At 50.4% G+C, this 23533-nt stretch overlaps 1 protein-coding gene across 3 annotated transcripts in view; it reads left to right on the top strand.

Moving 5' to 3' along the window:
- The window catches only part of CABLES1 (Cdk5 and Abl enzyme substrate 1), a 106330-nt gene that overhangs the window by 4582 nt on the left and 78215 nt on the right, over positions 1–23533 (top strand). Inside the window, exon 1 of one of the 3 annotated variants that reach the window (XM_070629683.1) lies at positions 7081–7240. The exons of the other annotated variants lie outside the window; for them this stretch is intronic. Within the exon in view, the coding sequence (XP_070485784.1) occupies positions 7146–7240 (95 nt within the window). The 5' untranslated portion in view covers positions 7081–7145. Of the gene's footprint in view, positions 1–7080; positions 7241–23533 lie in introns of those variants that run through there. 3 annotated transcript variants of the gene reach the window in all.

The raw sequence follows: 23533 nt of genomic DNA, 5'->3' as shown, positions 1-23533 counted from the left end.
GAGCACCTGAGATAGCATTGTCCCCTGTGAAGAGTTAGGTCTTGAATGCAAAGAGGGCGTGTGGGGCAGAAGCTTGGGTTCGAATCCCAGTGCTGCTGTATGACCCTGGGCAAGTTAATCAGCCTTTCTGGGTCTGTTTCCTCCTGAGAGCCTTGGCGGGTCTTGGACCCTTTCAAGTGCTAACTGCACTTACATTTATTATTGAGGGCTGACTGTGTGTGGGCATGTGATGGATGCTTTATATCTGGGCTTCTCAAGTGTAAATGTGTTTAGAATTACCTGGGATAAAAGGCAGATTCTGATCCCACAGGTCTGGGAGGGACCTCAATTCTACGTTTCTGACTAGTTTCCTGGACGCAAATAGGCTGCCCTTTGAGGAGGCGGATTTACGGGTACTGTGATTGCTCCTATTGTAATGCCAGAGAACCAGAGCTCTGAGATGTTGAGTAACCTGCTCAAGGTCACCCAGCGCTGGGGCAGATCTCAGGCTCGCACCCGCTGCTCTGAGACGGGGAGCTCCTGATTGCCCTCCCTCTGCATTGCCCCTCTTGGGGTGAAACCTGGGCTCGTCCTCTGACTGTAGTCTCTGTCCTTAGTGAAAGAAAAATGTGAGCCGACTAGGAGATCCACACCCAGAGTAAGAGGGGAATTGGTCGTTTTTTCCTAAGGCTGTCACAGCTTGCTTTGTGACTTAAGGCAAGTCACTACTCTGTGCCCTGGCGGGGAGCCACGTGACCTGGCTGGATGTCAGTAGTCTGTGAAGGACTTTGATCTCCTCAGCAGTAAGCAGACCCAGCGTACTGGTGAGCCATCTTTCCAGCAACATGGATTATGGAACCAAAGCTGCAGTCCCAGGCCGGGCCAGGACGCTTACCGCACACCGGTGGAGGCCATGCCCTGCCAGGGCGGAGGTGTGGGGCCTGAGGTTCGCCCGCCGCCCTCCCCCTTGCAGGCATCAGGCCTGTGATGTGGGCAAACTCAGCGGGGGCCGTAGGTCGGAGGCCCGCTCACTGCTGGCAAGTGTCCAGAGAGGGCAGCGAGTTCCAGTGTGACCTTTGACCCCCTGGGAAGGGTTGGGGAAGCCGCAACATGGCTCTGGGCTGTGTCCCCACAGCTGTCCCAGGAAGCTCTGCCCGCCTGGACTTTTTTCCATGTAACTAGAGTTGTGTGTAGGGAGAGGGCCAGGGGCAGGTGGCCTGGGTAAGAAAGGTGGTAAGGCCGGGTGAGGTTTCCTGTGTGGATCCCTGGATTCCGGGTCTGCCCCTGCCGTGGCCGCTAACCCTGGAGGGGTCGCTTTGCCCCCTGCCTCAGTTTCCTTACAGAATAAAAGGGCTGGGACAGATGAGTGCGGCGGCTCTCCCAGGGCTGGTGCTCGGAGCATCTCAGCCCTGTGGCCCGCTGCCGAGGCCCGGCGTGTTTAGCTCAGGGATGTGTGCATAACCTAACCTTGCAATCAGAGGCAGGAACAGAGTTAAGTGCGTCCGTGTGGCTTCAGCTGGCAGGACGTGCACTGGTGAATGAATGACGGGTTCCCTGGGTGTGAGGGAGGACTTTAAAATACCCCGTCAGCTGTGCTCCCTCTGGCAGTGGAGGTGTCACAATTGGACGGACAACTTTAGGAGGCCGTCCAGGCTGGAAGGCACTGCCCCGTGAGGCGGTCAGTCCCCAGCCGTCACCGCCCCCGTGGCGGAAGAGACCTGTAGTAACCTCCTCTAGTGCAAAGGGCCTTCCAGTTTACAAAGTACTTTTGGAGACATTGATTTCAGCCCTCTAATGACACAGAGGGGTGGGAATCCAAGGTCACAGAGTGGGCAATGGGTGACCTAGGTGCTTTGTTATCATCTGTCAGGTATATTGTGGAGGAAATTCTAGTATTGCGACTTAATGCCTTGTATCATTCATGCAACAAACATTGAACATAAGGAATATCAATTACGAGCTGCCGCTGTGCTAGTCACGGGAGATACAGACGTGGAACCTGGTCCTTGTCTCTGTCGGGAGACGTGTGTAAACAGGCCATTTATTCCAGTGATGAGTGCCTGGTGCCGAGAGGTGAGCCTGTTGTTTGAGCCCCGCCAGGACAGGGACACTTCATGCCCTCCCCCGTGGGACCAGGCTCAGTGCCTTCACACAGCATTTTCATCTAACAAACACATCCCAGGCATTATTCTAAGCACTTTAGGGGAATTAAGCAAGTTCGTATTTATATCGACCCTTAGCACTACTCCATCACCACCATTCTGAAGGACAGAGAGGTTAAGTTACTTGCCCAGGGTCCCTCAGCCATACGTGGGAGCTGGATTCAAACAGGGCAGTCTGTGCCCTTACCCACTTCGCTCCGCCGTGCTGTGGTTTGTGAGTCAGGCTCATAAATGCTTGTCAAACTGGCTTCAGCTGAACTGGGCAGAAGAAGGTGGCTTGAGTGACCTCTCAGGGCCCTGCCTACACTGTGGTTTCCTTATTTGGGTTTCTGCGTCTCTGTCATTCCGGGAGGCCCTCCGCGTGAGAGCCCAGAGGACAGTCCAGGGTGGACGGGGACTCCTGTGACTGCAGGCTTCAGTCCCGCCCTCAGCGCCTGCCCTGCCTGCCCTCTGCTCAGCCACATCTAACTGCATCTCGCATGCGTCTGGTGCTTTACATGCCTTCCGTGGTTCAGATCGTGGGGGACAGGAGCGTGAGCCTGGCCCCCCCAGGAACTGTGTTTGTGACTCTGGCTCTGCCACTGACTTTGTGGCCAGATTCCCATCCGTGAAATGGGGATGACAAGGATCCCTCCTTCCTGGTGTGTTTCCTTTGTGTAGACCCTCTGGATCTCAGCATCACCCTTTCCCCTGAGCCCAGGGGTCTGCAGACTCTATGGCCCAGGGGCCAGATCTGGCCGCTGGCTGTTTATAAATACTATTTTCTGGGAAACAGCCCTGCCTGTTCACTCCTATCTTGTCTTTGGCTGCCCAGTTGTGCTATAAGGACAGAATTGAGTAGTTGTGGCAGACACCACATGGCCCGAAAAGTCTGAACTCTTTATTCTCTGGCTGCCTACAGAAAAAGTGTGCGACCCGGCCCCAGTCCAGTGCGCTGTACCCCAGAGATGCACACTGGTCCCCTGGCCCCTTCCTGCCCACCCTCACTGTCCTTGCCTTCTGGAGGCTTCTGTGTAGACCCACCAACCCCTTCTCCCTTGGCCGGCCAACTGAGAGACCTTTCTGAAACCCACATCCAATCCTGTCAGTTTTAAATTCCTGTTACTTTTTGTGAGGCAGCTGTGGCCACCCCCTGGCCACCACTGCACTCGCCTGCACGCCCCCTCACCTGTCACCTCCATACTGGGCCGGCTTTCCAAAGGACCCCCCAGGTTCTGGCACTCTCAGGCTTTTCCACAGGAAGGGTCTCCACCACCCTCCCACAAGATAGCCCTTCCTTTCAGACCTGTCCCCCTGCAGAGCCCTCGAGGCTGGCACTGAGCACGCCCTCCTGGGATTGACATGCATCCTTCCCTTGGGTCTGTACCCGCTCGCCCGCCGCTGGCCTGACACTGATCCCTCGCGGGCTGGGGGCTGCTGGCCATGGCCCCAAGGCCGGCTGTCAGCGAAATGCAGCAACTCCTTCTGAAGAGTGACCACAGACCCAGGCAAAACCAAATTTCCTGACAGCGTGAGTGGGGAAACTTGATCCCAGGGCATCAGAAAAACTTCTTAAAAATCCTTTTAGGACACCTTTCTCCCAAAGCCTCACTGGTCCTGGGGACTGATCTCCCCCGCCACCCACTCCCTGAGCCTTCTAGTCTTCTATTTGCACCCAGCAGTCCCTTCTGACCCTTTATTTGGTAAAGCCATCCACCCACCATCTCCTTCCTCAGCTCTCCCGATTTGAGTGTTTCTGTCCCTGTCACGAGGGTGAAGTGGCAGGTTGTGTAGGTTGCACCCCTCCTCCCACCCGCCCCACCCCTGTCTGCTCCTCCCCCTTCCCCAGAGTGGGGTAACACACATGGCATCCTGAGTGCCTCTCCCGTGCTGTGTGCCTCACTGTGTCATTTCCTTTCGTTGGCATGGCAGGCCTCTGACACAGGGTTAAATCCATTTTAGAGCTGTGGGGCTGAGGTGTGGAGAGGCTGAGGACACTTGCCTAAGGCCTCCTACCTGGAACCTGGAGCTAGAGCGTGAACCCTGGTTTCTGTGGCATCTAAGCTGGGTTTCTGCTGGACCCCGTGGTGTGCCCTGGCCGGCTCCTGGGAACTTTGTGAGACGACTGAGGAGGCTGTGAGCCGGCTGGTAACCTCAAGTCGGTTATGGTGCAAGTATTTACACCCCAGGAATCAGCCAGCTTTCCAAGTCAGGGTGTTTTTCCTTCCAGAGAGCTGGTTTGTCAGTACATGTACAAGGACGACACCACACCTCTTTTTGTTTCCTTCTCCCCTTGGGGGGCTGTGCAAAATGTCACCATCAGAGGAAGAGTGTTGAAAACCAGATGTTTTTATAAGAATCTGTTAATTCACCTAATTTTGTGAATTTCTCCAAGGGTCACCACCACCCATTTTCCACCTCAAAAAAAATCTGACCCCCTTAAATTTCAGCCTACATGCAATTTAAAAACCAGACTTTTCAGAGACACTGTGGGGCTCGAACAGACCGCTTAGTATTACGTGTAGGAATCATAAAATCATTAGCTATTACTCTCCTTTACAAACTATTTTTATTTTGGTTTGGTTTTTAAAAGCCTCCAAAAACATATAATCAATCGGGGTTTCCTGTGTTTTTTTCCCTTTTTGTTTGTGTTAGCATTTTGGATAATTGCACACTAGTTTATGTTTAACGGGGTTATCATTAATGTGGTTTGGGTTTATTGCCACACACTTAGTCACAAAGACAAAAGCTTGTAAAGCAGAACATGCAAACGCTGGAAGTTTAGGACTTGGAATATCGTAATAACGTGTGTGCGTGAAAGGGGCCAGACTTGTCCCTGATGTAAAGGCCAGGGTGCACTTAAATCCAAGTTAAATTCCATGATAAATAGATGACAAACCACTCAAGAAGAGACTAATGAGGTATTCAAGAATGCAAAGATTTCTGTGTGTCTAGCACATTGATTTTTATTTTAAAGCACTTTATCGTTGACCCAATTACTTATAAAGCATGAATGTCTACTCTGATAGTCTTAGGAAGGGGCAGGGCGGGGGCGGGGGAGGTACTGGACGACAGGCAAAGCCTATAAAGTGTTTTTCTTAAGGACAAAATCGGCATGCTATGGGACATGGTTGATCTGAGGCTGAAAGTAGTCCTTAATGAGGTATTATGTTTTATGAAGCTGGATAAAGTTGGCTTTTGGAGGAGGAATTGTGAAGAAGGAAGATGAGATTACAAATGCCCAAGGTAACTGTGTGGGTGACTGAGGGATTCAATTCATCCATCACAAAATGAGCATCTGATCATGTCAGTTCTACTTGATGGTTTGGGGATTTATGGTTTACAGAGTGCTTTCACGTATATTCGTTCATCAGGTCGTTTTAAAAAGGCAACAGGTAGCTGTTTTATGGATTAGAAAGTCAAGACCACGAAGAACTGAGTGACTTGCCCATGGCCGTGTGCTCTGTTTGTAGCACAGCCGGGATTTTGAAACCTACATTTTCTAAGTTGAGGGGTTTAACAAGAAGCCAAAAACTCTCCCATAGCTGCCTCATTTAAGGAAAACAAAGAACTCTATTAAGTGCTGCAAAATTTTATTCTCCTTCCTTCCCCAAATCGTCCACTTGTGTATTAGTTAACCTCGAGAGAACAAAAATGATGGGGCCTCACCCATTGCAGACTTTGGGCTGGAGTCAATCAAGGTCAGGATGTTAAAGTACAAAGAAATCCTGTGCTGCAGTGTCGGCTGGCCGGCACCTTCTCATCACGGGAGGATGCGCACTCGCATGTGATAACCTCTGGGGCAGGCCAGCAGAACCCAGGTTGGGATCCCAGTTGTGGAAAATTTTCCCAATAACGACATCTGTCTCCAAATAATAGTTTGGTGTTGGGTCCTCCCTTCCCACACCCCTGCTGCTCGGCGGCCTCAGCAAGGTGGGTGAACAGATTCAAGAGTGGGAAGACAGCTCCGGAGGCCACCAGCACCCTTTGGCCAATTCCTTGAAGCCCTCTGAGCCTCAGATCCTCCTCTGCAGAATGGGGATAAGAATCCCTGCCTTTTTGACGAGTTGCAAGCGTTAAGTAAGAATGCAGCAAGATGCACCCAGCAGAGGTTCGGCCCTTAGCAGCGGATCAGTAAAACTGTAGCTGTTAATTCCACTCACAATTGCCCTGCGCCCACGCTGTCTGTCAAGAAGCAGTTGAGGAACTGACAAGGTCTGCCAGCTCGTGGGGAGGAGCGCTGTTTGCTTGGGTGGAGCTAACGTTCTGGTACTCAGAGCGGCTCATTCACTGCATTGTTTTAATTTCATAAATAGTAGGAAGGCAAAATGAAAGCAGCGGAGGAAAACAGTACCCCCCATGAGGTGCTGCGTTATGGCCCCTGTGTACACTGAAGTCTTGACAATTTCCGTTGCCAAAATAGAGGGCCCGGGGGCGGGAAGCAGGGAGGGGGAATCACAGCTTGGCGTACCCTTAGAGCAGGGGTGAGGGTAAGAGGACGGCTGGCTAAGGGCGCCGCTGCCCCAAGGGGGCCCTCTGTGACCCGTCAGGGTGCATGTGAGGGGAGCGCTACCTGCAAAGACAATTCTGGAAGGTGCACCTTTGCTCACTCCCTCCTCAGAAGCCATGGCCCTTGTTCTGCGGTCAGTGTGCTGCCTGTTCTGCTTCCTTTTCTGAGCTGGATACCCCCATGTGTGAGGGGCCTTGGGGGACCCCGGGGCTCACATGGCCATGACCATGGAGTCAGTTGTATGCCACTGGTGCCTTGGCCTCACCTTTCCCCCCCAGTTTCCCTCCCTGCTCACAGGTCCCTTTGCACGTGGCCCCCTCGCTTCTCTTTGAACCCCTGGTTAGAAGGAGCTGGGGCTTTGCCCAGGGCTCCCAGTGTAGCCACTGGGCATTGGGTCAGCAGCACCCCACATGCCTCTATGAACAGTGCGGCCAGTGCCCGCCTCCCAGAAGAGAAGGGGAATTCCAGCCCAAGGCAGCTGGGCTCCTGGGCAGGAGGAGCAGTCAGGGCTCACCATGCCTACAGTGAGGGCTGCGGCCGTGCTGGAGATGGCCCATGAGCCGGGCCTGAAGGTGGGCACAGAGGCGCAGGACGCCACTGTGTTACAGAGGTGAGTTTCATTTCAGAGAAAGGACGGAGGCTTGTGAGCAGAGCTGGATTTTTGAAAACTGGAGGCAGGTTGTGCAGAGGAGGGAGACCAGAGCAGTGTTTTTTGTTTTTAATCCTTTTGGCATGCTAGTTGTCGCCTCAGAAAGATGAAACTGTACACATCCAAAATTTTCTGTTCTGGGGGTTCATCTACTTTTACACATGTAGAATTTTAGAAAGAGTTTCAGAGGGTTCACGGATGCTTGGGGATCTCTCCCTAAGGGAGGGAGGTCAGCGACGAGGCTGGTGTAGGAGTCTCAGAGAAGGGTGGCGGCCTGGACACAAAGGCAGCTCAGAGGCCTGCAGCTGTCACTAACATGTGATGCCAGCTGTCACTGTGGTGCTCAGTAACCACACAGATTTGGGGCATGGCCCTCAGTGGCACCACTCCCTGTGGTCCCTGAAGTCTTTTGGGTCACCCATCTCTGCAGCTCTTGTGTGTGTACTGGGTTGAATAGTGTCCTCCAAAATTCATGTCCACTTGGAACCTCAGAATGTGACCTTATTTGGAAATAGGGTCTTTGCAGATATATAATGAGTTAAGATGAGGTCATACTGGAGTAGGGTGGGCCCTAAAGTCAATGACCAGTGTCCTCATAAGACAGCCTCGTGAGCACACACAGGCACAGAGAGAGGAACACCATGTCAAGACGGAAACGGAGATCAGAGTGATGCATCTACAAATGGGCCCCAACTTAGGATGGTTTGTCTTACGACTTTTCGACTTGACAGTGATGCAAAAGTGATATGCATTCAGTAGAAAGCATACTGTGAATTCTGAATTTTGACCTTTTCCCGGGCTAGTGATGTGTGGTACGATCCTCTCTCGTGATGCTGGGCAGCGGCAGTCCACTGTGTGATCACAAGGGTGAACAACCTGTAAACTTACCACCATTCTGTACCCATCCACCCATTCTGTTTCTCACTTTCACTGCAGTATTCAATAAGTTACCTGAGCTGTTCAACACTGCGTTATAACATAGGCTCTGTGGTAGATGACTTCGCCCAAGTGTAGGCTGATGTAAGAGCTCTGAGCTCATTGAAGGTAGGCGAGGCTGAGCCATGATGTTCAGTAGGTCAGGCGTATTAAATGCATCTTCGACTTATGGTGTTTTCAACTTACGATGGGTTTATTGGGACATAACCGCATCGTAAGTCCAGGAAGATCTGTATGTGACAGGGGATGTCGAGGTTTGCTGGCAACTACCAGCGGTGGAAGAAGCAAGGAAGGACTCTCCCCTGGAGCCTCCAGAAGGAACCAACCCTACCGACACCTTGGTTTTGGACTTCCAGCCTCCTGAACTGCGAGAGAATAAATTTCTGTCTTTCGAAGGCCCCCAGTTTTTGGTAATGGTTACAACAGGTCACACGTTTTTGAGGGAGAGAAAGCCTAAACTTGACGCTGAGCACTTCTGTTTTTTGGTCCAGTGTTTGGCGTGGCTGTAGACTGGCTGCCCTCAGCATGTGGCCCCTGGACCAGCAGCAGCAGCACCTGGGAGCTTGTTGGAAATGCCATTTCCCAGGCTCCACTCCGGGCCTGCTGCCTTGGAAGCTCTGGGGTGGGCCCAGCAGTCGGCTCTGCAGGCCTCCAGGTGCGTCTGGGGCCCACTCAGGTTTGGGGACAATTGCCATAGACGAAGCCTCATGTGCCTCAGGCTTTATTGTGCCTCCTGGAAGATGTAAACAGTGTCTGCTGTTACATGAAATATTTTTATTTTGCTTCAAGACGTTTGCTCTAGAGCCAATCAGTGGAAGTTATCTCCTGAGGGGAGGCTCTGCCGAGAGCCCTGGGGATGCAGATTTGGGGCGCCTCGTGACCATTCAGCTTCGTCTCTCCTTTTCTGACCCCCACAGCCACACCATTGAGCCGGTGAACCTCTTCTAGACGTGGCTCCAATGACTTCTGTTCACGTTAGCTTTCCTTCCTCCTGCCTGGTGGATCTCTGCTCTCATTTGCCTCCTGAACATTTTATATTTACTTCTGTTTTAAGGTCTTAACGGTTTTTTCAAAGTATTCAAACAGGTGTGTTGAAAGCCTTCTGCCACGTGCTGAGGACGGGGGATGTGGTGGGACACCAGAGGGTGCAGTCTGTGCCATCACAGAGCTTAGTGTGTAGTGTGGGGGGTGGGGAAAGGCGACCGGACAGAACTACACATAATCCTGAAGAATGCCGTGGAGGGAGCCCGTGAGGCCTGCGAGCGTCTGTGAGGCACAGTGGCCGGGAAAGGCCTTTCTGACCTGAGGAGTGAGAAGGTGGTTACCCTCCTAAGATGGGACATGCGCTTCAGGGATTGGGGGCCCTGAGATGGGGACACGCTTGATGTGTTTCAGGAAGGGAAGGAAGGCCTGGGAATGTGGAGGATGGTGAACCAGGGGCCAGAGGGAGCTGAGGCCCCAGAATTGGGCAGAGGCCACACTACACCAGGTCTTGTAGAACATGGTGGCACGTTCTCACTGTGTAGTAACCATTGTAACTGCCCTTGGAAGCTTCTGGAGACTGTTCCCTGGGGAGCCGTGTGGCTTACCGTTCCAGGTCCCGCTGAGGGCCATGTGGCGAACGGATTGAAAGAGGACAGGCGTGGATGTGGGGAGCCATTTGTGAGCCTCTGGCCTCCAGCGAGTGTCCAGTGGCCTGGACAGGGTGGAGGTGGAGAGGGGTGACGGGCTCGAGCTGCATTTTGGAGATAGGGTTGACGGAATTGTGGGTGACTTGGGCGGGCCCTGCCATCAGGAGAGAGACGAGGGTGTAGGACTGCAGCTGTGCTGTGTGTTAGAGAGGGGAGGTCCTTGGTCCTGTCGAAGCCTCTTTCACAGGGTTGTGGTGCATCAGTCTGGCCTCTGGAGGTGACTGCTGAGGTCTAAAGGGTGACCCAGGGCTGGGAGGTCTGGTCAGACGCAGGACTAGCCTGGGCAGGCGGGAAGGAGCAGCGAGCCCGGGAGGAAGTGGACGAAGGGCGGTGTGTCTGGAGCACAGAGAGCGCGGAGGAGAGTGGGTCAAACCGGGGCCGGGTTGGGGATTTGGGTCTTCATCGTGAGAGTGGTGGGAAGCCATCAGAGGGTTTTCGGCCAGGTGGAATCAGAATGAGACTTGTGTTTTGAAATGATTGTGCTGGCCGCAGTGTGGAAGGACAGTTAGACCCGGGAAGCCGCAGATGGCAGGAAGCCAGAGCGCCTATCGCTGTGGTCCAGGCAGGAGGGTGGTGGGGATGGGGGCGGAGGAAGTGGGCGGATTCCACAGAGACGTAGGAGGTAACAGACTGGACTTGGAGATGGATTGGCTGTGAAAGTGGGGGGAGACAGAGGCATCAAGGGAGACCCCTTGGTTTCTAGAGTGTGGACTGATTGATGGCAGTGCTGTCCCTGTGACAGGGAGGAAGGTGTGGACATAATCCAATGCTATGAGTTTAAAAAACACTACCTAGGGAGGCCAGCCTGGTGGCATAGTGGTTGGGTCCGCACACTCCACTTTGGCAACCTGGTATTCGTGGGTTCGGATCCTGGGCACAGACCTACACACCACTCATCGAACCATGCTGTGGCGGCGTCCCACAAACAGAACAGAGGAGGATTGGCATAGATGTTAGCTCAGTGACAGTTTTCCTCAAGCAAAAAGAGGAAGATCGGCAACAGATGTTAGCTCGGGGCCAATCTTCCTCACCAAAAAAAAAAAAAAAACCTCACCTAGAAAAAGAATTATAGAACTCAAGATGACCTTATTTCTTCTCATTGCCTTTATTTATTTTTTTTCCCTAATCTTATACCTTTACTCTCCAGATGGCTTGAGGTGACACGTCTGGAGGGTCATAAATAACTTTTTGATTGAGGATGTGCATATGGATATTTTCCTTTTTCTTCCCAAGTGGAGAAGGATGTTTATGCTTAAAGAGAGATCATCTCGAGTTTTATGCTCGTTTCCAAGTTTTTTGCCCTAGAAATTCTAGTATTGCCTTTAATGGTAAATATTAAGCATATCAATTTCAAAAAAACACCCCAAATCAGACACTTTATTCATTTAACTTAAAGATACATAATTTCTTCTTCTTTTTTGTTTTTGGTGAGGAAGATTCGCCCTGAGCTAACATCCATTGCCAATCTTCCTCTTTTTTTGCTTGAGGAGGATTAGCCCTGACCTAACATCTGTGCCAGTCCTCCTCTATCTTGTATGCAGGATGCCTCCACAGCATGGCTCATGGGTGGAGCAGGTCTGCACTGGGGATCTGAACACGTGAACCTGGGCTGTCAAAGTGGAGTGTGTGGAACTGTAACCACTCAGCCATGTGGCCGGCCCCACATAATTTCTTTTTATTAAAGCAAAAGATATCCTTGAGTGAGATCAGGAGATGTTTCCAACAATTCCTAGTTCAGCTTGCGCATATTTGCACTAATTACCAGGTGCTAAAGTCTGAGTGATCGCGAATGTGGGGAATAAAGATATGTTCTCCAAGAGAAAAAAGAAAAGGTGCTTTTGCAAAACGGCAGAAACTGAACCCGTCCCCATCGTCTGGCTGCCTTTGTCCTTGTCTGTGATTCAAAGTAAGGCTGGGGTGCAGTCTTGATATTTCAGCAGCAGTCGCTACCTTTAGTTTTGTTTTGTTGGTGGTTTTCATAATAATGGCACGCTCTTTGCACGCGAACATCGTGAGCTGGCGCCATATGGAAATCGCTTCACATCCCAGATCTGCCGTTTCCTCGGTGTGACCTTCGGCACATTCCGTGATCTCCGTGAGCCTCTGTTCTCATCTGTGAAGACGGGAAATAACATTTAATGATCAGATACCTCGTGGTATGACTGCTGGGATTAAATCCGATGATTTCTGTGAAGCGCGTAGCCCGGTGCCTGGGCTAAGGTAGTTCCCAGGGCTACCTGGTGTGATCGTCACATCCCAGATGCTTTCTGCTGGTGCTGGCCATGTTCCGTAGGGGCTGTCACCACGCAAACGAGGGAATTGAGCTCGTGGGCGTTTACTTTTCTTCGCCAAGTCACGTAGGGCTTGGCAGAGCGGGGACCCTGTCTAACCCTAAACACCCTATTCCTGCCACTGCGCTTTATTGCCTTCGACATGCGTAATGTTGTAGCTAAACAAGTTTTGTGACCTTCTTAGGCAAGACGGGTTCTGTTTTAGGATCCAGGTGGTGCTTCTTGACACTCGCCCTGTCTAAGAATATATGCCGATGTTGGTGTCGTTTACCTGTCCAGCGCGTGTGTGGCTGTGGCTGTGTCGGTGGGGAGCTGCCATGTGTGTACAGAGCGACTAAACCAGATTGTTTATTTCACCCTGTTTGCTCCAAACACAAGTGAACAACTGAGGCCAGGCAGATTGGAAGAGATGGGAATGATATATTTCAGTCCAGTTGTCCAACCTGGATACACCCTCCCTGGAAGTGGCGTTTCACAGAGCTGGAAAGAATTTAGCCTGAAGAGCTTATTAAGAGGTGTGATATTCGCTATGTGTAACTTCACTTCTTTTGGTGCCAGGAAAATAAAAGTCATGACTGGAATATAAGGAAACGGATAAGATATGTGCAGGCTGGTGAAATCTGGAATAAAAAAAATATTTACATGGGAGTTCAGCTTTGATTTTATATTGTCACAAATTGATGCCAGATGCCTGCCTTTCAGACAGACTTCCGAGCTGATCCGAGAGTGTGAGTTGGAAAACAAATCACTTTGCCATTTGGAATGCTGATTGATATTTTAGAAGTTTCTTTTTGTTTTCAAAGGGAAAATAATGCATATCACAGGCCTAGCAAACAGAACTTTTATAAATGGCCATTAACAGAAGAAGCTCAAGGGAGGAAGTCTCCAGTTTCTTTTTATAACCCTGGCAGAAGTAATTGAGGTGACATTTTATTGGCATTGGCGTCTCCCACTTGCACTGGGAGGTAGTTACCTTGTGTAGCCATGTCCAGAGCTAGTAGCTTCATTTCCATTTTCCTTCACCCTCAGGTCAGAGGAGAAACATAAGAGTACCTCATCCCGGGCATCTGGCCTCCTGTGGTCTCCACGTGGCAGGACCCCAGGCTCATGAGGTGGCTTGCACGTTTTCCCTTATGGTTTGAAAAAGTGTCTTTTAGTTTTGAGTCTTAGGTTTGGCCTCAATAGTGTTCCTTTATCCTACAGGCCGTTTTTCTTGCTGGCATTTGCATGACTCATAAAATGAGTTTGACTAGCCTGACGCCTCTGCCGTGTTCCTTGAATGCTCTTTAAAAGGTGCTGCTGTGTAAGAATGTATGCTGACTTTCCCATTTGAGGTGTTGGAGGGCCGCCCGGACGGCCAGGAGAGCTGAGTCCGACTTCTGGATGCTATCAGACTTTGGTCAGAATCCCTCTCTGAGGCTCAGCCTCGAAGCTGGGTGGTCTGCGGATCGCTGGAGTGGAGTGGAGTGAGGTCGCTTCACGGCCCCAAGATGGGCCTTGGTATTTCCTATAGCAGCCAGGCTGTAGACTTTCAGATGGACGAGAAGGGACCTCAAAGAGGCCAGGAGAGGTGAGGCCGCCATGCACTCTTTGAGCTCCATGTACGTGGGGATGAAAGGACGAGGGTCCTCGCCCTTGCTCACTGGGGCTAACACTGGCCAAAGGCTTCCTGGCTGTGCACGGAGCCCCCAAGGGTGCCCACACTGCTCCAGGTGCTTGTGCATCTCCTCCGTGGGGCTCAGCGTCTGGACTTTCACCTCCTGTGTCAGCTGCCTCTACTCTAAGGGAGCGAATCTGTATTATTAAATTTTTAGCTTCTAAAGTGAGTTGTCATTACTCGCAGTAGTTATGTTCTGTAAAGTCCCCGTGAACTCTGAATTAGCTGCTCACACGGAATATGAGCCATCGCTCCAGGGGAGGGGCAGGGCTGGTTCCTGCGAGCGCCAGGTCACGTTTCCCTCATCCAGTCAGTGCATGGCTGTGCCGTATGCGTGTGTCTGTTTGAAGATGCCTCCTTTGTATATATCGTCAGTTAATCCACACGGCACTCAGGGCCGGCAGTGACTCACGCCCGAGCGAGGCTTCCCTCACACACGTGTTTCTTGTTGTGCATCTTCGCAGCACTAGCCGGCCCTTCAGGGCTTTGCCTGGGAGCCATTTTAAGCAGCCAAATCACCAAGAAAACACAAAAATGCAAAAAATGTGGCACTAAAGGTACCATGAAAAGGACACTTGTTTGCAGTAAGAGAGCAGAAACAAGGAGGGGGCCTTGCCTCGTCACCTCCGCTGCTGAAACTTTCCTCCCGCTCTGCGTGTGCACACGCCCATAAGCAACTGGGAAAGCAGGTAAGTGTGGATTTGGGGTTGCAAATAAATTTTAGCAAGAAGGCGAATTCACAGCTACGGAATCTGCAAATAATGAGACTCGAGGGTCCTTTACTCAGTTGTTCATTAAGTTCATGCATGTGTTGGAGGCTTCCCAAGGCTGAGAGGTCTTGGAAGGAAGGCATCTGTTTTCTGTTTTACAAAGGACTGCCCCAGCCATTCTCCTCTCTATTCCTGAGAACACCCTTGGGGGGTAAGGGCTGGCTTCATTTTCTTCCCTTTATTGGTGAGGAAACCGAGAACCAGAGAGCTCATGACCCAGGGTCCCAGCAGAAAGTGGACTGACTTTCTGGCACTGAATGCCGTTTTCTTCCCACTGTGCTGGGCAGGCGGGTGTAGTTACAATAGGACGAGAGCTTTAAACCGTAGAATTTGAATGCTGATATCATATTTTAATACCATTTTAAAAGTTGTCTTCCTAATCGTTTCTCTACAATTTAATTCGATAAGGCGGCACAGCACCATGACTGAGCATAAGTTCTGGAGCCAGGCTGAGATTGGAATCCTGGCCTTGCTGCTCCCTACCTTTGTGCCTTTGGGCAATTTATAAACAAAGTAAAAACTTTCTGACTCTGGTTTCCTTATTTGTAAAATAAAGATAGTATTAACACCCAGTGTGTGGGGTTAGTGTGAGAATTATGTGAATTAATGCATATTCAGTGCTTAGATCTGTACCCGGCACACTGTAGACCCTTGGTGTGCATTAGCCATGATCATCTTTTAGCATTTTATATATATATATAATTTATCATTGTATTTAGTGATAGGTGCTTGGGAAATGCATGTCAAGTCAATCAATGATGACCCTAAAAATTAGGCAGATGGTAAAATATGGTGGTAATTGCATGGCCCAGAGCCAAGAGGAGATTTTGCAATTTTCTAGTCCTTTTGATCCATTTGGGTCATATACAGTTCAGACCTGGAAAATCTGTTTTAGAGCTTTATTTATCCAGCTTGACTGTCAGCAGTCCGCAGATTAAACAGACTTTTGTCACGTCTGTGTCATTTTTGATGAGTGGACAGCTAATCAGATGAGCAAATATTAGTGGGCACCTGCTGGGTGCCAGGCAACCTGCTGAGTTTAATAGTCCCGCCTGTGAACGTTCAAGTAATAGAGACAAGAATAGGAGACGTCACAAAGCAGAGCATAATTCAGGCATGTAAAGAGCAAATTTCTGTGTCGCCCCAAAACCTCCATCTTTACAGCTGCTAAAGTGTATTTAAAACTGCCCGAGTTTTCCCTCCCTTCCTTCTGCTCTTCAGCATCTGGTAGAGATGTTAGTAAAAAGCAGTCGTGTGCCCCACGGGGATGGGGAGACCACATTGGGTAGAGGGTCCCCAAACACAGTCGTCCCCGGACCCATCAGACGGGTACCTTTCTAACAGACCTCAGGCGGTGAGCCCTTGGTAATGCCTTTCATATCACCAGCAGGAGATAACTACAGAGCACGCGGACTTGTTTCCACATCTTTAGAAGTATGAGATGGTAATAATTTGGAAAGTCGATTCTTTTTCTTGTCTCTGGAAGCCCCACTCTTCAGCAGTCAGGTTACTTTCTGCATTTCTTCGTCCCTCTGTGGACCCAGACCTCACAGTTGAATGGCACAAAATTAATCTGTTTAGGGGGAAGAGCAGCAGATTGTGGGAGCAATGCAGGAAATTCCCGTTTGCTCTCTAGAAACCAAGTTTTGAACTTTCCAGCCCTTGGGGGGCAAGGAAGGGCTCTCTGTTACTTGCTTACAAAAAATTACACACCTAAATTCTTAGTTGTCCTAGTATCTAATATTAAACTTTGCATTGCCTAACCTGCTTGCATTTATCATATAAGCTCGCTAGAGTCCTCTTGTTAGAAAATTCCTATTTCCCTAGCAGGAAAGGGCACCTTTCCTAGGAGCAAGTATTTCGTGACACGATTTAAGTACATCTTTTGCCCTAGATGGTTTTTTCTACTGTCTACACTTTTTATCAACAAACAAGTGATTCTTTCTTCCGCATCTGTGTTTATTCAGCCCGAGGCGGCGATACGAGAGACATTGCTCAGTAGATTTCAGTCAGATGAGCCTGGTTGTGGAAGCTTATAAAAGACATCTGTGTATATTTAAAAATAAATAATTAAAACGCATGCACAGACAAAAGGTTGTTGCTCCTAGCGAGATTAAAATTAGTCTCCTGTTACAGAGGCTCTTTATATTTTTCTCAAAAGAACTTAGGATTTTTTTTTCATTTTATCTACAGATAAAAATCTAGGTAGAGAAAATGATAAAGGTTTGATTTTTTTCTTTTTTTCTGACTCCGTCAAGTTACATGGTTAGAATATCCCCACATGGCACCAGACTCCCCTGTCTGGAGAATTGTCAGGCGATTTGTCTGTGACTACTCTGAAATTACCCAAATAAGATAAAGTCCTCCCAAGCCAGGACTTTCAAAAAGCTGTGCTGATTTCCAAATAGCTGTTTTGATAGAGGATGGATTCCTAGAGTTTTGATTGAGAAATGAGAAAAGACGGGCAAGTCAGCCTCCGGCTTTCTTTTGTAAGACCCTCTGCCACAGGTGTGGCGCCAGGCACTCGCTGTGCGAGCCGAGGACAGCAGTGCTGTTGTGTGTGGTGGCCTTGTGGCCTGCCCATCTGTCCAGCAGGCCCTTCCCGGAGAGAGCTGGGCGCACCCGTTGTCTGCAGTCCTTCCAACAGAAGGCCCGGCGTGGGGGGTGGTCGCGGGCCTCCCCCAACGTGGTTCCCGAATGTCCTTATCAGGGGCCATGTGTCCTGTTGGGTCTTCATCCTGAGACACCTTTGTGGTGAAGCCCCTTCTAAACGCAAGCCGGCCTGCGGACTGTGGTAAAAGTCTTCCTTTGAAAATTAGAAGAGGAAACAACTAACTCTCGCTTTATCTGTCGTGTCTCCTTCGTACTTTCTCCTAAAACACTGCACGGTGCTTCTGGGGACTCTGTGTTTCAGAAGAGTTGTGTCTTAAGTACAGTTGTGTTAAAAATGAGTGACAGTTAAAAAATAACGAGTAAAATCCTCTGTAATCCCATCACTGCTCACATTTTGGTTTCCTTGCTCCTAGGGTGGGGTCCCCTCTTTCTCCCATCCCTCTGTCCACATTTTGGGCCTGTTCTGTGACGGCACTAGATGAGGGACGTGAGCTGAACGCCAGCCCTGCTCTCGTGGAGCTTGAGGACTAGAGTGTGTGTGTGTGTGTGTGTCTGTACATATGTACACTTATTTTTTTAAGTAATATTGTGCTTTATATATGTTTCTGAATTGCTTTTGTCTTTTGCACTTAAGGCAAAAAAGAACCACATTTGTAAAGTACCAAGAAAACTCAAAAAAATAATTATGATAAATCCTCAGTAAGGAAGTTTTTATAATCTAGATAATCGCCACTAATGGTTGTTGTGGTGTGTTAGGTTCTTTTTAAGCAAGATATCGTCAGCTTAGACAGGAGCTGCTTAACGTCCTGGTGTCCTTCCATGGACAGGTGGCTGATGGAGGCCGGCCCTGGCATTGTCTCTCATGAGGTTCATTCGTTCAGGAGTGTCCGCCAAGGATATACCACATGCTGGGCACTGGGCGTGAAGGGCTGGGCAAAATGTCATTGGTTCTCGGCCTTAGGGAGCTTACAGTCCTGGGCGGGAGACAGACAGCCAAGTAAATACAAATATGGGTATAAGTTGTGTTCAGTGCCCTGGAAGAAAAGAACGTGAGCTGTGAAAGAGAATAATGCAGGAGGGGAGATCTGCTCCCACTGGGGTCGGTGGGGGCGAGGGGGGGGAAGGCTTGTTGGAGGAGGTGTCTTTGGCTGCTGGAGGAGAAGCCACGAGCATGTGAGGAGTGTGTGGGAAAGAGTTCTAGGCAGAGGTAATGACGACATGTTCCAAGGCCATGTGGCAAGAAAGAGCCCATTTAGGGGAAGAAATGAAAGAAGGCCAGTGTGGCTGAGAAGTACGGCTGGGGGTGGAGTGGGCAGAGGTAGACAGGTCTGTTCGTGCTGTGCGGGCTTCGTTAAAGGGTGTGTATCTTCTCAGTGCAGTGGGAGATGGGCAGTGGGTTTGAAGCCTGGAGCAGCAAGATCCGGTTAGCTCATGCTGGCCACTCAGGACACGAGCCGGGATCAGGCTGGGTGGGCGGCACGTGGAGGGGTCAAGGTCTGTTTCAGAAGTAGACTGGACAGTACCTGGTGTTGGACTGAACGTGGATGTGCTGGGGAGGGGGTCAGAGATGACTCCCGGGTTTGTGACTTGGCTTCTCGGTGCCACCAGCTGAGAAGGGGCAGCCCGCGGGGACGGTTTAACGGGAGCGGAGGGAGAGGAGGTTGAGTCCCCCCGCGAAGTTCGAGCTGCGCGGGAGAAGGCCATGTGTTAGTTTAAGGCAGGCCCTTGGGTACCCAGGGGCCTGGACCTGGAGCTCCAAAGCTAGGCGGGTTGGTGACACAGATTTAGGCATCTCAGCATGTAGGTGGTGTTCAAGGCCGAGGGAGAGGGTGGAGTCGCCCAGGGAGGGGGTACAGAGAGATGACAGAAGCCCAGACCTCCAGGGTCTTCTGTGTTGAGAGGTGGAGCAGAGGAGCACCTAGCAGCAAACACGGACGGCACGGCCAAGACGTGGGAGCAAAACCGGGCACAGGGTGTCTCCAGCAAGGGCTGGGCTGAGAGGGAGCTGCAGAAGGGGCTGCCAGAAGGGCTGAGGACTGAGGGGAGAGCACGCGATGGCGCTTCGGGAGTGTGGGAGAGGAGTGGACGCACAAAGGGAGCAAGACTGTGCAGTGCCTGTCTGAGGCTGGCGAGCGCGGATTTATAGTGACGTCACGCTGATTGGCTGTGGTCATTTCACTCAAGGAAGCAGGGGACGCTTATTCACAGGAGCAGGTCACTTCAGACCAGAAGGCATGGAGGAGCGTGTCCCCCAGCTGCCTTTTGCCATATAAATAGTTATGTTTGTTAACATTAATTTTCTTAAGATTGAGAAGCAAGAGCTTAAAAAGTATGAACGTGTAATCTGTAAAACAATCCTATAAGGGAGGTCCTATTAGCCTCATTTTACGGATGGGGAAGCTGAGGCACAGAGGGAATTAGCTCATATGAGATCCCAGGGCTAAGAAGTTAAGAGCTGCCGTTTGACCCTAACAGTCAGGTTCTGGGTCGGGATTCTTCTCCGCTGTGCTGTGCTGCCCCTGGGCGCTGCAGCCGCCTGGTGCTCTCTCGTTATGCTCCTTTGGGGGAGCAGCATCATAAGGAAGTGGAATTGTGTTAGAAACCTGTAATCCAGAGCACCTCTTTCCCCTGAAGTACCTGACCGCCCTCGTACCTGAGTCACTTGGATATGGTTTGAACGGTTCATTTCGCCTTGCAAGTTAGGACACGGCCGTCTCCCCTCAGCCTGTGACTGTTATTCTTGGCTGGTCCCCCTTCAGGTCACGGCAGACCAGTGTCCATCGTCACAACGGCCCCACAGCATCATGAGTGTGCAGCCTGACCTCCCAGGGCCCCCGCACGGCCAGCAGCACAGCCCAGTGCATGGGCCTCTTGCGAGCTGTGCGTTTTCTGGTGTATTTTTTTGATTCTTTTCCTGTGTTAGGTTTAACTCCAGGCCAGGCTCCATGAAAGATAGGCTGGTGCTGGGAAAAGAGGGGTTTCCATGCGCCAGAAATTGCTCTGTGCGTCTGTAAACTGAACTGAGCAGAGAGTGCAAACTCACCACACTTAAGCTTTACATAACAGAAAATTTACCATCTTAGCCATTTTTAAGAATATAGTTCAGTAGTGTGAATACATTAATATTGTTTTGCAGTTAATCTCCAGAACTCTTTTCATTTTGCAAATCTGTAGCTCTGTACCCATTAAACAATAACTCCCCACTCTCCCAGCCCCTGGAAACTACCATTCTACCGTCTGTCTCTATGAATTTGACTATTCTGGGTGCTCCGTGTAAGTGGAATCATACTGTATTTGTCCTTTTATAATTGGCTTATTTCACTTAGCATAAAGTCCTTAAGGCCCATCTATGTCGTAGCGTGTGTCAAAATCTTCCTTTTTAAAGCTGAATAATAGTCCATTGTGTGGATATACCACATTCTGTTCATCTATTGATGGACATTTGGATTGTTTCCCCCTTTTGGCTCTTGTGAACAATGCTGCTGTGAACACGGGTATCCATCACGCTATAGGTTTTGCCGCTTTTCCCCAGCTTTCTAGAAGCACTCTCTCATACCGGGGTGATTTACAAAGGGAACGGGAAGGTTGGTTTGATTGCAGTGATTCCTTGTCAGACTTGGTGCCTGAAAGTTTCAAAGGAAATGAGTGATTTCCTGTCTGCTGGAAAGAAGCAGTTCCAGGGACTTTTTGATGTGTGTACAAGCGGCTGGCTAAGAAATGACTTAATCATAATGGACCATCCCATCAACCTTTTCTTCTATTTCTTGCCCTTCTACCTATTTTCTTCAGTAATGGCACTAAGTGATTCTTTCATACTACCTAGAGTACAATAACAGTTTCCTTTTTACACTAAATTATACATTATGAACACCCTTCCTTGTCATTACATGGCATCCTGCATGTGACTGTTCGTGGCTGGGTAGCACTGCCCTTGTAGGAGCATATTGAGTCCTCTCTGTGGCACCTCATCAGAATCAGGGTGTCCTGCAGGTTCCGGGTCAGAGTCGGGGTGTCCTGCAGGTTCCGGGTCAGAGTCAGGGTGTCTTGCAGGTTCCGGGTCGGAGTCGAGGTGTCCTGCAGGTTCCGGCTCGGAGTCGGGGTGTCCTGCAGGTCCCGGCTCGGAGTCGGGGTGTCCTGCAGGTCCCGGCTCAGAGTCGGGGTGTCCTGCAGGTTCTGTGTCGAGCATGATTTCTCTGCCGAAGGTCTTAACGGAGGAGGCAGGGTGGCCTTTCCCTCATTTCCTAGTAGAAAAAACAGGGAGCAGCGGTTAGCTCTGAATGACTTAACCAGGACAGGGGAAGCTGGAAATAGAAACCAGATCGCTCACTCCCTGCCTAGTTCTCGATTCACTTGATAAAACTAGTCTCAAGATCACTGTCGGCAGAAATTATTTTCCCTAATCTCCTGGGAGTCCGCTTTAATATTTTTATGTTTGCTTAATGGTGATTTCAATTCCATGTCAATTTTTTTTTTTTCACTTAAAAAATGAAAACTTTCCAGGCTTCTTTGGGAGACTTCCTGGATCTTTCCTCTCTCAGGGCTGGCAACCTTTGTGGCACATGACAGACAGAGCTGGGGAGCACCCCTCACTGCCCCCATTGAGAACCGTCAGGCTCCACATGGTCTCCCTGTATGCCAGTTTTTCCAAAAGCTATGTGGAAATTCGGGATCTGTTTTATTTACCAGCTGCCTCCTTTTTTGCAGTTTTATTAGCTCATTCAAAATATACTTTGAAAGGCTCCCAAGGTGCCGTCTTAAGGAAATCATGTTGGTTAGCTGCTGTCGGTTGTAATTTGTATAGTGTTAACTTGGTGCTAATTGTCCTGGGGGCTTTGAGATGCTGATTCTTTTGGGTGGTTCAGTCATTCCGCAGGTATTTACTGTGCACCTGGTGTGACTCAGTCCTGGACCTAGGAAGCCCCGAGTCCCTTAGGGGAGCCAGACAAACAGGTCCCCCAGGATGGTGCAGTGCTGCAATGACAGCGATGCCCAGGACACCGTGAGAGCACCGAGGGGCTCTGCATTCCAAGAGGGACAAGGGGGGGCGGGAGGGACCATTCCGACCAGGGCCGCTGCAGCCTGAGCTGCGCACCAGGGAGCTCGGCAGGCAGCTGTGCCTCGTTGGAGGGAAGGGTGTGTTTGGGGGTGTGGAAGGAGACTGGGACACGCAGGGGCTTGTGCCCTTCCGTCCATTCCCACGCTTAAAAGCAACAGGCGGTTTCCCGTAAACACCGCAGAGCTGAGCTGGCAGCTCTCTGGGTGACACCTGTGTGGGCAGGATGGACACTGGCAGCTCCTGGGACTGCCTTTGCTCCTTTCACATCTGAGGCCCCTCAGGGCCACCCACGGGCAGCCCCTGGGGCTTCTCATGAATCTGATGCCAGTTTGCCCTTTCAGAGTTAGACAAAAAAACCACACACAGATGTTAGCTCAGGGCCAATCTTCCTCACCAAAAAAAAGAAAAAACAAAACAGGTGTGGAACTCGAACAGATATTTACCCACCCATGTTCATTGCAGCATTGTTCACAATAACAAAAAGTGGAAGCAACCCAAGTGTCCACTGATGCATCAATATCTCAGCAAAATGTGGTATGTACTCCTGTTCAGCCTTAAAAGGGAGGGAAATTCTGACACCTGCACATGGATGAACCTTGAGGATATCATGCTCAGTGAAATGAGCCAGCCACGAAAAGACAAATACTGTTTGATCCCACTTATATGAGGGACCTCCAGTTCAGGTTCAGAGGCAGACAGCAGAGAGGGGCTGGGGGGAGATGGAGGGAGTATGTAATGAGTGTGGTTTCATTTTGGGAAGATGAAAATTTCTGGGGAGGGATGGTAGTGATGGTTGCACAACAAACCATAAAAAAATTTTTTTATGAAAAAAAAGGACAGCATAGAGCAAAGCTGTGCCCCAGGCTAGGCTGACAGCTGAGCCTGGAAGAAGAGCCCCCAGCCGCTCTACCCCTCCACAGCCCCCCGCCCCCCTTGAGGCCCTCAGTGTGGGAAGAAAGCAGTCGGATCTGTGCAGGTGCCGGTCTGTTCTGGGAGGCCCCCCGGAGGTGTCCATGGTACGCGGTCTCCACAGGGCTCCAGCCACCTGAGGACCTCAGCAACCGATGGAAGACATCAAACCTGTAACGTCAGACATTTGATGCAGAAGCTGCCTAGTCTATCGGGAAAACAGTTATTTCTAGTGTTAATGGGGCCTTGGGGTTCCAAGAGTGAGCCTTCCCCCGGCCCAGTCCAAGGTTCCGAAGCTGATTTTTTTTTAAAGCCATCATTCCTCCTCAGT

This window comes from Equus przewalskii, chromosome 7, assembly GCF_037783145.1.
Source record: "Equus przewalskii isolate Varuska chromosome 7, EquPr2, whole genome shotgun sequence".
Classification (NCBI taxonomy): domain Eukaryota; kingdom Metazoa; phylum Chordata; class Mammalia; order Perissodactyla; family Equidae; genus Equus; species Equus przewalskii.
The sequence above is the reverse complement of the archived record's forward strand: the minus strand, read 5'-3'. Positions and strand labels throughout refer to the sequence as shown.